The 14,098-nt window shown below is 43.6% G+C and overlaps 1 protein-coding gene across 1 annotated transcript in view; it reads right to left on the bottom strand.

Moving 5' to 3' along the window:
* Nucleotides 1–14,098, bottom strand: part of LOC137537859 (mucin-5B-like) — a gene marked incomplete at its 5' end in the record, with an annotated part of 285,507 nt that overhangs the window by 188,144 nt on the left and 83,265 nt on the right. Inside the window, one exon of the mRNA XM_068259809.1 lies at nucleotides 6,931–7,061. Within this exon, the coding sequence (XP_068115910.1) occupies nucleotides 6,931–7,061 (131 nt within the window). The remainder of the gene's footprint in view (nucleotides 1–6,930; nucleotides 7,062–14,098) is intronic.

A 14,098-nucleotide genomic window follows, 5' to 3' on the forward strand; every position in this document is an offset into this window, starting at 1 on the left:
TAGCTATTCTGGTAAAGTGTGTCTTTAATTTTGAATAAATCACAAATATTGTCAACAGCATAATCACACCTCCTCCTCATGTTTCAGTGCTTACATTTGCATCTCACAAAAGACAATGAGGCCATAAGCAATTCACTTGTTCTCCTAAGATTGCTCCTCGGAGATGATTTTTTATCTTCTGTTTAAGATAACTTTTTAGCACTCTGCAATTGAAAAAGTAGTAAAAAGTAGGTGGAAAATTATTGTTAAAATTATCCTTAGTATTTTCTTCTTTTTTGGTGGCTTAAAATGCATTTTATTGATAAGGTGTGAAAATATCACTTTAAAGAAAACTTAGGAGGAAAAGTGACATGCATATGGCCCATGGTGCGTGGATCAAAAATATTGGATTTTGTTCTTTTCTGGCCCAAGTAATTTTCTTCTTATCCTTCCTCAGATGTTATTTGTTTGCAGATAATTGACCATTAAGATCCGATTCACGCAGTTTCCTTTAAACAGTTAAAGTGGACCCAAATTAAAAATACAAGATTTCAGAAATAAAATGTATTTTTTAAATTATAATAATAAATGGCATCCTATTTTAAGCTGCATGATGGCAAGTATAAAATATTTTACATTTATTGGAGAAACCCCTCCCTTCCTTTCAAATTGCTGGGACAGAATCCGGCAAAATGCTGGAGTAGGTGGTGTCCGGCAATGGAGGAATTGCTAATGGCTGCCCCCCAGTATAACCCTAGTTATTAAAAGAGAAGGGTGAAAAGCATGCACATTCATATCTACCCCCCTGAAAACTTCACTTGTGAATCAGGGGCATAGATATGTGTCTATGCTTACCTCGCCGCTGCTGATCACATGCGCATCTGCTCAATTCCCTTGCCATCCCAATTGGTAAATGGGAACATGTGTTCCCAAAGCCGATCAAAGTGCCTGTAATGAATGATCATTGGCATCAGTGAGATGCCTGTGGTCATTCAGAAAATGAAAGTAAAAAACGCATACACAACACTTCCTGTGTACTGTTCACAATACACAGGAATAAAGCGTTTGGACATCTAGTGGACAAAAAGTAAAAACACTAAAATATATTAAAAAAATAAATCTCACATTAGTTATTAACCCTTTCTACCTCTCTCCCCAATAGTTACCAAAATAAAACACTTGAAAAAAAAGTGACGGCATAAAAAAATATACCTTAGGGACTTTTACTTAACCACTTCCCTACCATGGGGATTTTCCCCTTAAAAAACCAGAGCCATTTCATACATTTCACACTCCTCCCATTCATTAGTCAATAACATTATCACTACTTATCACACATAAATGATCTATACCTTTTTTTGCCACCAATTAGTACTTCTTTGAGTATTACCTTTTGCTAAGAATTATATTATCTTGTATGCATTTTCAAGGGAATAGGTGGCAAAAAATGAAAAAAAAAAGTCATTATTTTTCAGTTTTCAGCCATTGTAGTTTGAAAAAAAAGTTGGTACTGTAAATTAACCCACACATTTTATTTGCCCATTTGTCTTGGTTATTACAACATTTAAATTATGATCCTAGTACACTGTATGGAGACGATAAATTATTTGGAAATAAAGGTGCATTTTTTCCATTTTGTGTCCGATTTGTATTGTAAAATTATGGGCCCCTTTATTATTCCCCCCTTCCCCCGTAGTTAGCCAGATGTGCCTCTGTACCCCCTCTCCAGCCAGATGTGACTTTGTAACCCCCCACCTCAGCCAGATGTGCCTCTATCTCTCACCCCCATAGTTGGCCAGATGTGCCTCTGTTCCCCTCTCCCAATGTACAGCCAGGTGTGTGCCCCTTTACTTCACCCCCACCCCTCTATGGATAGCCAGTGTGCAGCTCCCCCCCAAACACCCCAGCAGGTGTGTTCCACCATACTCCTACCCACCCCCAAATTGCCACCCCTGCAGAGATGGGCACAAGGAAGCATTATAAAGTAAGATCTCTGACCTAATCTTGTTCCTGTGGAGATTCGGGCTTCCCTCCATTCAGTACCAATGTCAGCCTCTGTGCAGAATGCATCGGGTCACGGCTTGGTGACATCATCAAGCCGGGACTCGCTCCATTCTGCACATAGAGGCTGACAGTGGTACTGAAAGGAGGGGAGCCCGAATGGCCAAAGGATCAAGGTTAGGTGAGAGGCCTTCTTTGTAATCTTCCATGCTACCCGATCACAGTTTGGGGGTGGGGGATTACAGGAGATCGGGTAAGGGGGGGGGATTGGACGCCCGAGAAGGAATCACTTTTTAGTTGTAACGATCGGTGTCAGCAACACAGATATTTCTGATTATTGGTGATCTGCAGTATCAACAATAATACATATGCTATACCTGATTATATGGTGATCTGCAGAATCACCAATAATACTAGTATAGCCTGACACGTAACAACCAGTGGAGGATCGTGTTTAGGTGTAACAGTAATTCAGATGAGGGAGCCTACCCGAGGAGCGGGTGACTCAGCCTGCAGCTGCTGCTCACCTAATGACTGGGTGAGTCAGACAGTACTGCAGGCAAGAGTGTGGATAATACAATAATGCTGGATGACTGATCACTTGTAGAGCTAGTGATTCAGAGTGTACTGCAGCCCGGTAGTGTTTGGTGCACAGTATAAGGAGAGAACCACGGTAGAGCTGAACACAGGCTCTCTAGAAGAACAGATAGAGCGGACTGTTTAGCAGCCTAGGAGTAGTTGATACAATTGGTGCTGTAGCCTGGTGATTCAGGCGTAACTGCAGCCTAAGCTTGAGTGACACAGGCAGTACTGCAGCCTAGCAAGTGACTCAGATAGTGCTGCAGCCTAATGGCGAGTGACACAGATAGTACTGCAGCCTAATGGCTAGTGACACAGATAGTACTGCAGCCTAGGATACCTGAAGAGCAGGCACCCTGACTAGAAAGCCATATCCTACGCCTAGGAGATTGGTGCAGGAAACTGATTTCCCTCACTGGTGGCAGGGCCCACCAGTGCGGGTAGAGTGATCAGACAGGCAGAGTTTGGCAACGAGCCGACAGACAAAGTACAGAATCTGAACACTGATTCAACGTCAGGGACAGGCTGGGTCGGCAACGTGAATCAGATAGACTGAGGTACAGAATCGACAAACGGAAGAATAGTCAGAGGAAGCAATAGGTCATAACAAATAAACAATGCACTGGTACTTTAAAGCTATCAACAGAATGTAGCTAAGTGTGAATTCCCAGCTCCGACTGGTTCTAACACACTTTGGAAACTGACTGGGGTCTGAGAGCTAACACGATATAGCATACGCAACAGCAGACGCGGAGCTACTGACAGGCCTGCTCTATATATACTCAGCAAGCTCCACAGCGCTGCCCCCATCCCTCAGCCAATCCGGATGCCCGCTGGAGTCAGCTGACCGCAGGATCAGTTGACCCCCCTCCTAGCTGCATAAAGGTCCTGTCGCTCTGCTCGCGCGCGAGTAGCCCTTAACCTGTGAGCAATGGAAGGACCATGCCTAACTTGACCGTTTAACTGCGCGGCAGAGGCCGCCGGCTGACCCGCAGAGATAGCCGCCATGCCGGTAATCTCTGCGGCGGCATCTCCGCTATTCTTTACATAAGTGTAGTTAGAGGGAGGGGTGCTGATGAGCCCAAGTGTGTGCCACCGCATGTGCTGTGCTAATTTAAAGGGGGCATCGTATATTCACGTTGCGTGGCTTTCAGGAGTCACTTGTAACAACGTAAATATATTGTAGTTAGAAAAGGAAGTGGTTAATATGGATGTCACGAGGGTATATTACTGTTATATTTTCAAATAAGGGCTTATGATTATTGATTCAGTATAAAGAGACACAAAACGGAAAAAATACACCTTTATTTCTAAATAAATGATTGTCCCCATACATTGTACTAGGGACATCATTTAAATGTTGTCTTAACCAGGACAAATGGGCAAATAAAATGTGTGAGTTTTATACAGTAGCACTTTTTATTTTTAAACTATAATGGCTGAAAACTGATAAAGAATTACTTTTTTATTTTTTTCTTATTCTCTTTAAAATGCATAGAAAGTTAAATAATTATTTGCAAAAATTGCCACCCAAAGAAAGCCTAGTTTGTCCAGCAAAAAACAATATATAGATCTTTAAGGTGTGATAAGGTGCGATAAAGCTATTGGCAAATGATTGAGAGGCACATGATATGAGAAAATTGCTGTGGGTTTTAAAGGGAAATAACCTGTGGTAGTGAAGTGGTTTATTTTCGTATGCATGCCCACACATTTTTGCACATATACTCATATTCGAACATATCAAACAAACAAACAACAAACACAGAACACTTATATCGCGCTTTTCTCCTGGCGGACTCAAAGCGCCAGAGCTGCAGCCACTAGGACGCGCTCTATAGGCAGTAGCAGTGTCAGGGAGACTTGCCTAAGGTCTCCTACTGAATAGGTGCTGGCTTACTGAACAGGCAGAGCCGAGATTCGAACCCTGGTCTCCCATGTCAGAGGCAGATCCCTTAACCATTACTCCATTCAGCCACAGCATATGTTCAAAATACTTGTGAATTTTGCAACCTTAATTTTGGACATTAAACAAACATTACATGCAAAATCATAATCACCACCAGGATCATAATTACAAAAATTAAACAAAATTTCATGAAACTGAAATTATCCATAGCAATCAACAATATTGTTTGCATTTTTTTGAACCTGCTGCATAATATCGCACATTGTGTGTGTTTTCCCATTAGGATCAATCAGTTACTGTGGTAAAATATGCCTGTTTTAGTGTAGACTAATGCAGATAATGTCTGAAAAATTGCATACTGCACAGTCAAGTGTGAACCAAACCTAAGGAGGAAAGAAATTCCACAAATTATCTCTTGACACCAGTTCATCAGAAGCCATTCCAGGTAACCTGCAACTTAACCGTCCAGCTCAGCAGTACAGCGGTATCTAGGCCTCAATCCATGGCATTCCTGACCATTCTACACCAGAATCTTTCATTGGCTTTGGGATTCTGGTCATCTGTTTGATCTTAGCAGGATGCTTTTCATAATTGTCGCAGCTGCAACATTTGGTTCTACAGATGAGCTGCCAGCACTGTCATCTGAACATCCAGCGGGTTGGACTTCAGGTCAGCTTGTCTCCGTCAAGGACCATCCTGATGAGGCTCGCTGAACCTTTCCCATGCTGCTACTTCTCAGTGCGTGTAGAACTTTCTGCAATATACCTCGCTTGCTCACCTCTGTTGGCCCTATTTTTACGTTGCATACTGGCTGCACTGCTAAAGGAAGAATATGCTCATAGACACAGCACCACACAACTATATATATATAATAGAAAAATGTCACAATTTTATTGATTAATTGTATACTTCCAAAAAGATAATAAAAACACTAAAAACAAGCCACCACAGTCAATTGGCATATAACAATATCAAGTAATGCTCATAACAATAATTGGCCATCATATTGATTCTAAAATAGTATAAGGTAGAAAAAAATGGTGTGGCTATGCTCAAACTGAGCATGCCCCCATTTGAACCCGGGTTCAGTACCTCTCAAGGAACAATATATAATAAAGTGCATATATTAGTGCAAATGGTGCATACAAAACAATCAGTGACCATATACAATGTAGAATATATATATCTCAATAGTGCAAAAATAATGACCAGAAACCTGGAGGAAAAGATGGCAGGAGGAACGTTTGGGAGAGACAGAAAGTGGGCAAGATACAGTGGAGTGAGGCAGAGGGATACTTATCCGGTATGGATGGCCAAGACAGGAGCTCGTGGTGGCTGAAAAGAGGCCCTCGGTGGACTACTCCACCGGTTCCGCGGCCGTCACGCCGCTTTTTCAAGAGTGCGAGGGGTTCTCTTGAAAAAGCGGCGTGACGGCCGCGGAACCGGTGGAGTAGTCCACCGAGGGCCTCTTTTCAGCCACCACGAGCTCCTGTCTTGGCCATCCATACCGGATAAGTATCCCTCTGCCTCACTCCACTGTATCTTGCCCACTTTCTGTCTCTCCCAAACGTTCCTCCTGCCATCTTTTCCTCCAGGTTTCTGGTCATTATTTTTGCACTATTGAGATATATATATTCTACATTGTATATGGTCACTGATTGTTTTGTATGCACCATTTGCACTAATATATGCACTTTATTATATATTGTTCCTTGAGAGGTACTGAACCCGGGTTCAAATGGGGGCATGCTCAGTTTGAGCATAGCCACACCATTTTTTTCTACCTTATACTATTTTAGAATCAATATGATGGCCAATTATTGTTATGAGCATTACTTGATATTGTTATATGCCAATTGACTGTGGTGGCTTGTTTTTAGTGTTTTTATTATCTTTTTGGAAGTATACAATTAATCATTAAAATTGTGACATTTTTCTATTATATATATATAGTTGTGTGGTGCTGTGTCTATGAGCATATTCTTCCTTTAGCTCATGGTTTTTTGGTGCTCTAGCACACACAAAAGGGTTTTTGAGTGCAGTGCTCTCTCTTGCTATTTGCATACTGGCTGCACTGGCTGTGCTTCTAAACAGCATTAAAAAATCGGGGTGTTTAGATCTTTAGGATTTTATCATAAAGTTTATTTATTGGAGTAGCGACCACCTCATACTCTCAAGACCGAGTGGGAACGGTATTTCCCCACATGCTGTTACCAGTGGTTGCTTGATATAGCAACTCGAATTGTAAGCATCCAGCCCTTGAAACACTACTCATTTTCTACCTGAACTGACAATATTGCATTAGATCCACCTACCAGTGTCCCTGTTTTTTTCCCCTTATCTTCCTCTCTAATGTAAAAAAAAATAGTCAAAACTATTGAATGAGATACGTCCCAATCATTGACTATTACTATATATCTAGGCACTGTCTGATGCTTACATATATAAATACATAGAAAATGTACTTACTGCATGCACTTAGTTGCCAGTTGGTTAACATAATTCCTTTTGCAGCACATATTTTAACATAAGAGAAAACAGCAGCGCACATGCTTGCTTCACTCTTCATACTCCTACAAGTATCTGCGATACAGTTCTGAAAGTAAACAAAGGATATTATTTTTGCAATATTTAATTGCTAAACATATAGAAAAGATTAAAACAAGATGAATGCCAGAATTTCCTTGTAATAAGTAGGGATGATCAATGAGATGCAAATTCTTCTGAAATTATGCAAATTTTGTATGCAAATGTATGCAGTTTGAAAATGGATCAATCAATTTAGACCCAGGTTTAAATCGATTGGTCCGTTTTCAAGCTGCATATATTTGCATACAATTTGCATAAATTGTGCATCATCTCGGAAGAATTTGCATATTTGATCATTCCTAGTAAGTGGGGCCCTGATCCTGAGGAATACAAGTTTTCTAGTTCACTTTCCAACATAGCTGTGATGAAAGACGTCATCTGCCCATACGATCATTATTATTCTGAATTGGAGCTTGATTTGCCAAGACGACTTAAAGATCCAAAATTGCCAGTGCAAGGATGGTGGATTGTGAAAAGTATTGTTAGCCATTTACAGTAGGATGCAAAAGTTTGGGCAACCTTGTTAATCGTCATGATTTTCCTGTATAAATCGTTGGTTGTTGCGATAAAAAATGTCAATTAAATATATCATATAGGCTCTTATCATATGGAAGAAATTAGCCCATCAAACACTAGGCTTCTCACCCTACCATCCCGTATCCTTTAACCTTCCTGGCGGTAAGCCCGAGCTGAGCTTGGGCTATGCCACGCAGGAAGATATCTCAGCCCCTGGTGGGGCGATTTGCGCCATTTAAAGTACTGTGCGCGCAGCTAGCACTTTGCTAGCCGTATGCACAGCTTGATCGCCGCTGCTCTGCGGCGATCGCCCGCACGCAGCGGCAGAAGAGCCCCCCCCCTGCCAGAGCCCTGCATTGCCCGAACCAATGAGTTCCGGGCAGCGCTATGGGCTGGATCGGAGGCGTCTGACGTCAGCTGACGTCCATGACGTCATTCTGATCGTCGCCATGGCGACAGGAGAAGCCAAACAGGGGAGCGCATTATATACGTGTTCCCCTGTTTGCTATTGATGCCAGCGACGATCGCACTAGGGAGACACATGCGCCCTCTAGTTGTGTTTCATGTAGCTATGTAGCTTTACTTGAAATAAAAAAAAAGGATTTTTGACTATTTGGCAAAAAAAAAAATTAACTGCCAGGGAGGTTAAGCCCCTGCTCTCATCCACCTTAATTTCTACTACGCATGTAGGCTATTAAAGAGAATCTGTATTGTTAAAATCGCACAAAAGTAAACATACCAGTGCATTAGGGGACATCTCCTATTACCCTCTGTCACAATTTCGCTGCTCCCCGCCGCATTAAAAGTGGTTAAAAACAGTTTTAAAAAGTTTGTTTATAAACAAACAAAATGGCCACCAAAACAGGAAGTAGGTTGATGTACAGTATGTCCACACATAGAAAATACATCCATACACAAGCAGGCTGTATACAGCCTTCCTTTTTAATCTCAAGAAATCCTTTGTGTGTTTCTTTCCCCCTGTAGCTATCTTCCACTGAAGTGTCAGGCTGTTTCTTCCTGCAGAGTGCAGACAGCTCTGCCTGTATGTAATTCCTCAGTATGTAAAAGCCCAGCCAGCTCAGAGGAGGATTTATCCAGCTTGTAAAAGATAAGAGAGCAGAGAGAAGCTGGAAGAAATTAGCCCATCAAACACTAGGCTTCTCACCCTACCATCCCCTATCCTTTAACCTTCCTGGCGGTAAGCCCGAGCTGAGCTTGGGCTATGCCGCGCAGGAAGATATCTCAGCCCCTGGTGGGGCGATTTGCGCCATTTAAAGTACTGTGCGCGCAGCTAGCACTTTGTTAATCGTCATGATTTTCCTGTATAAATCATAGTTGCCCCAGTAAATAACACACAGGCAGTGTGCAGAGAGGGGCCTGGAGGGGGGAGATGCATCACAGAACCACAACACTGAAGAACTTAGCAGCCTTCCAGACACAGGCCGACAAGTCTGACAGGAGAGAGATAAGTTGATTTATTACAGAGATGGTGATAGTAGAACGTGCTGCAGTAAGGCAGTAAGCCAGAGCTAGTGTTGGGCGAACACCTGGATGTTCGGGTTCGGGAAAGTTCGCCGAACATGGCCGCAATGTTCGGCATGTTCGGGCCGAACCCCGAACTCCCCGCTTTTGGGGGCCCTATGGGGTCGCAGGCATAAGGGGGGAGCATGCCCTGATCGCGGGGGGGGGTCGGAAATTCCCCCCACCCCCTCCGTTAGCGCTCCCCCCTCTGCCCGCTTCCCCATACAAAAGTTTCAGGAAGTACCGGTCCGGTGGTAGTGGGTGGCTGGCAGTGGGCGGCACTGTGAAGTGAGTGACTGAGGGGGAGGAGTCCGGAGAGTGACGCGTTGAGGGAGGCCGGGCAGCGGGCGGTTCAGCAGTAGTACGGTACTACTGCTGAACCGCCCGCTGCCCGGCCTCCCTCAACGCGTCACTCTCTGGACTCCTCCTCCTCAGTCACTCACTTCACAGTGCCGCCCACTGCCAGCCACCCACTACCACCGGACCGGTACTTCCTGAAACTTTTGTATGGGAAGGCGGGCAGAGGGGGGAGCGCTAGCGGAGGGGGTGGGGGGAATTTCCGACCCCCCCCCCGCGATCGGGGCATGCTCCCTCCTTATGCCTTCGACCCCATAGGGGGGCAGTATTCGGCCGAACAGGGCCCTGTTCGCCGAATAGGGGCCCTGTTCGGCCCTGTTCGGCGGCCATTTAGTAGTTCGGGGCGAACCCGAACTTAAAAGGCCGAACACCATCAGGTGTTCGGCCGAACGCGAACATCACCCGAACAGGGTGATGTTCTGCAGAACCCGAACAGTGGCGAACACTGTTCGCCCAACACTAGCCAGAGCACATTAGAATAGATTTTGGAACTCGTAGGATGGAAGAGAACCGGATGAAATTTTTGTTACGAAGTCTCTTTAAGGCTTTCATCCTTATCATTACCTATAGGCCTACACTGAAAGATTCATTGATCTTTGGTGTGACCCTTCTCCTAACTCACCCTCATTGATTCTTAGGTTAACAGAATCAACATTTCTATTAATACAGGTTATAATCATCCGATTTCTCATTTCTCATATTCGCTACTCCACAAATTAAACAGGAATATCTTTATTCTTCACTCCTTGGTTTGTCATACATACATTCTACTTCAGCCCAGTTATTCCCTTAACCTATATGGATCTTTCGGTGTCTCAACTTGTGATTGCTGTTAATTTCTCCATAATAGATCTAGGGACAATTTCTATGATTAATCCTGTTTTCTATTGAAATGTCTTCTTTATACTGTTCATTGTTCAACTTCTGTATGTTAAAAAAAAAATAAATCTTTTCAATAAACAAAAGTATAACGAAAAAAAATATATCATATAGGAGACACACACAGTGATATTTAAGAAAGGAAATTAAGTTTATTGGATTTACAGAAAGTGTGCAATCATTGTTTAAACAAAATTAGGCAGGTGCATACATTTGGGCACCACAAGAAAGAAATTCAATCAATATTTAGTAGATCCTCCTTTTGCAGAAAGAGAAGGATCAAGATTACATTTAGTGTCTATTTTTCACTAGGATATTTCAATCCCATGCGTTTTCACGTATGCAAATTTTGATGTTTTTATGCAAATTTGAATGAAAATTTTCATATGCGTCTTACAATCATTACTTGGGAAATGGATGTGTTGTGCAGAAATCTGCAGTATGCAATCCATATTGTTTCTGCATTGCACCATATGCAAAAATTCACTTTTAATGGAAATTACTCCACTAACATGCATTGGTTTCATTTTTAATGCAAAAAATTGCATTTTTGAATGTGTACTCATTGGAAACAGGTCCTAGACAGGGGCCACACTTTTTTACTTTCGTGTGCGTTTTCAACACAGAAAAACTCATTTATACTGAACTCATGTTACTGGGCTGGTTCCTACTTGAATTGGTTTTTTCCCGTGCAAAAAAACCCTGACATCCTGCAGCATAATTCTGCACGTTGTGTGTGTTTTTTTTTAATCAATTACATTAGCTGCATTTTTCTGCATACAAATGCATATGGTGTGCAGAACACACGTGCAGAAAAAATGTGTTCAGAAGACTGAGGCCCCTGCCTAACTGCTGTGTAATCCTGGCACCTTTGCCAAGGTATGTGAGCCAATAGTAGACATTTCGTCAGCACGACGGTATTCAGTGTTCTTTGTCATTTACACGACCGAGCTGCCCATGTCCAAAGACTGATCCAGGCAAGACATTTGTTTTCATGTATATTTTTTTAACCTGCCTAGCGGTGCATTTCCGTCTGGAATTATGAGTCAAAAGCGGTACTTTTTTTTCAAGAATTTTAGGCCTCCAACTCTTAAGTCATAACTCACCAAAATATGCCAGAATAAAAGCCTGGTAGACATTCTGCTTATAAATAAAAGACTAGAACACACATTTGTTGAATTAATTACATTTATGAATAAACAAATTGTGAAACTGTAAAAATAAGGCAGGCAGAGAGTACTCAAAATCCAGGCAGAGGTCAGTGTAGGCGGCAGACAGAGTAGTCAAAATCCAGGCAGACATTGATGCAGGCGGCAGGCAGAGAGAAGTCAAAATCCAGGCAGACATCGGTGCAGGTGGCAGGCAGAGAGTAGTAAAAATCCAGGCAGACATCGGTGCAGGCGGCAGGCAGAAAGTAGTCAAAAAACCCAGGCAGACGTTAGTACGGGCAGAGAGTAGTCAAAATCCAGGCAGACGTCGGTGCAGGCGGCAGGCAGCGAATAGTCAAAATCCACGCAGAAGTCTGTGCAGGCGGCAGGCAGAGAGAAGTCAAAATCCAGGCAGACATCGGTGCAGGTGGCAGGTAGTGTTGGGCGAACATCTAGATGTTCGGGTTCGGGCCGAACAGGCCGAACATGGCCGCGATGTTCGGGTGTTCGACCCGAACTCCGAACATAATGGAAGTCAATGGGGACCCGAACTTTTGTGCTTTGTAAAGCCTCCTTACATGCTACATACCCCAAATTTACAGGGTATGTGCACCTTGGGAGTGGGTACAAGAGGCAAAAAATTTTTAGCAAAATGTCTGTTTTCTTTGCACAGGTAACATGCTTTTTGTCGGCATGCAGTCATAAATATAATACATATAAGAGGTTCCAGGAAAAGGGACCGGTAACGCTAACCCAGCAGCAGCACACGTGATGGAACAGGAGGAGGGTGGCGCAGGAGGAGAAGGCCACGCTTTGAGACACAACAACCCAGGCCTTGCATGAGGACAAGAAGCGTGCGGATAGCAATTTGCATTTTGTCGCCATGCAGTCATAAATGTAATACAGATGAGAGGTTCAATAAACAGGGACCGGAAAAGCTAACCCATCACAGATGTTCATTGTTCATGTTACTTGGTTGGGGTCCGGGAGTGTTGCGTAGTCGTTTCCAATCCAGGATTGATTCATTTTAATTTGAGTCAGACGGTCTGCATTTTCTGTGGAGAGGCGGATACGCCGCCGATCTGTGACGATGCCTCCGGCAGCACTGAAACAGCGTTCCGACATAACGCTGGCTGCCGGGCAAGCCAGCACCTCTATTGCGTACATTGCCAGTTTGTGCCAGGTGTCTAGCTTCGATACCCAATAGTTGAAGGGTGCAGATGGATTGTTCAACACAGCTAAGCCATCTGACATGTAGTCCTTGACCATCTTCTCCAGGCGATCGGTGTTGGAGGTGGATCTGCACGCTTGCTGTTCTGTGTGCTGCTGCATGGGTGTCAGAAAATTTTCCCACTCCAAGGACACTGCCGATACCATTCCCTTTTGGGCACTAGCTGCGGCTTGTGTTGTTTGCTGCCCTCCTGGTCGTCCTGGGTTTGCGGAAGTCAGTCTGTCGGCGTACAACTGGCTAGAGGAGGGGGAGGATGTCAATCTCCTCTCTAAAGTCTCCACAAGGGCCTGCTGGTATTCTTCCATTTTGACCTGTCTGGCTCTTTCTTCAAGCAGTTTTGGAACATTGTGTTTGTACCGTGGATCCAGAAGGGTATAAACCCAGTAATTGGTGTTGTCCAGAATGCGCACAATGCGTGGGTCGCGTTCAATGCAGTCCTAGGCCGAAGAGGTCATAGCCTAGGGTCACAAAACCTGTTTATTTGGGCAATTTCAATGGTGGCGAGTCTGACGTACATAAATCGCAGCAATGGCCGTTAGCAACGTCTGAATCTCACGAAATGTCTCATGCAGGTAGAAGACATATTGTTAGACTTGGGCTCCAAAGATGGGTTCCCTACATCTCTGCAAACCAGAGTTACAGGGCTCCAAATTTGGTAAAATCACCCATAGGCTTTCATTGGGCCTCCTATTCACAGTTCCAAAATCTCACATCTTTTCAAAGGGCAATTACTCGGCAGTGGCAAATTTTCTAGCATTGTAGGGACCCTTAGGGGGAACATGACTGGTGAGTTTCGGGCCCCTAGGCCAAAGAGGTCATAGCCTAGGGTCACAAAAACCTGTTTATTTGGGCTATTTCAATGGTAGTGATGGTGACGTACATAAATCGCAGCAATGGCCGTTAGCAAAGTCTGAATCTCACGAAATGTCTCATGCAGGTAGAAGACATATTGTTAGACTTGGATTCCAAAGATGGGGTCCCTACATCTCTGCAAACCAGAGTTACAGGGGTCCAAAATTGGTAAAATCCCCCATAGGATTTCATTGCCTCCCTATTTCACTTTCCAAAATCTCACATCTTTTCAAAGGGCAATGGCTCAGCAGTACCAAATTTTCTAGCATTGTAGGGACCCTTAGGGGGAACATGACTGGTGAGTTTCGGGCCCCTAGGCCGAAGAGGTCATAGCCTAGGGTCACAAAAACCTGTTTATTTGAAGTATTTCAATGGTAGTGATGGTGACGTACATAAATCGCAGCAATGGCCGTTAGCAACGTCTGAATCTCACGAAATGTCTCATGCAGGTAGAAGACATATTGTTAGACTTGGATTCCAAAGATGGGGTCCCTACATCTCTGCAAACCAGAGTTACAGGGGTCCAAAATTGGTAAAATC

This window comes from Hyperolius riggenbachi, chromosome 11, assembly GCF_040937935.1.
Source record: "Hyperolius riggenbachi isolate aHypRig1 chromosome 11, aHypRig1.pri, whole genome shotgun sequence".
NCBI lineage: Eukaryota > Metazoa > Chordata > Amphibia > Anura > Hyperoliidae > Hyperolius > Hyperolius riggenbachi.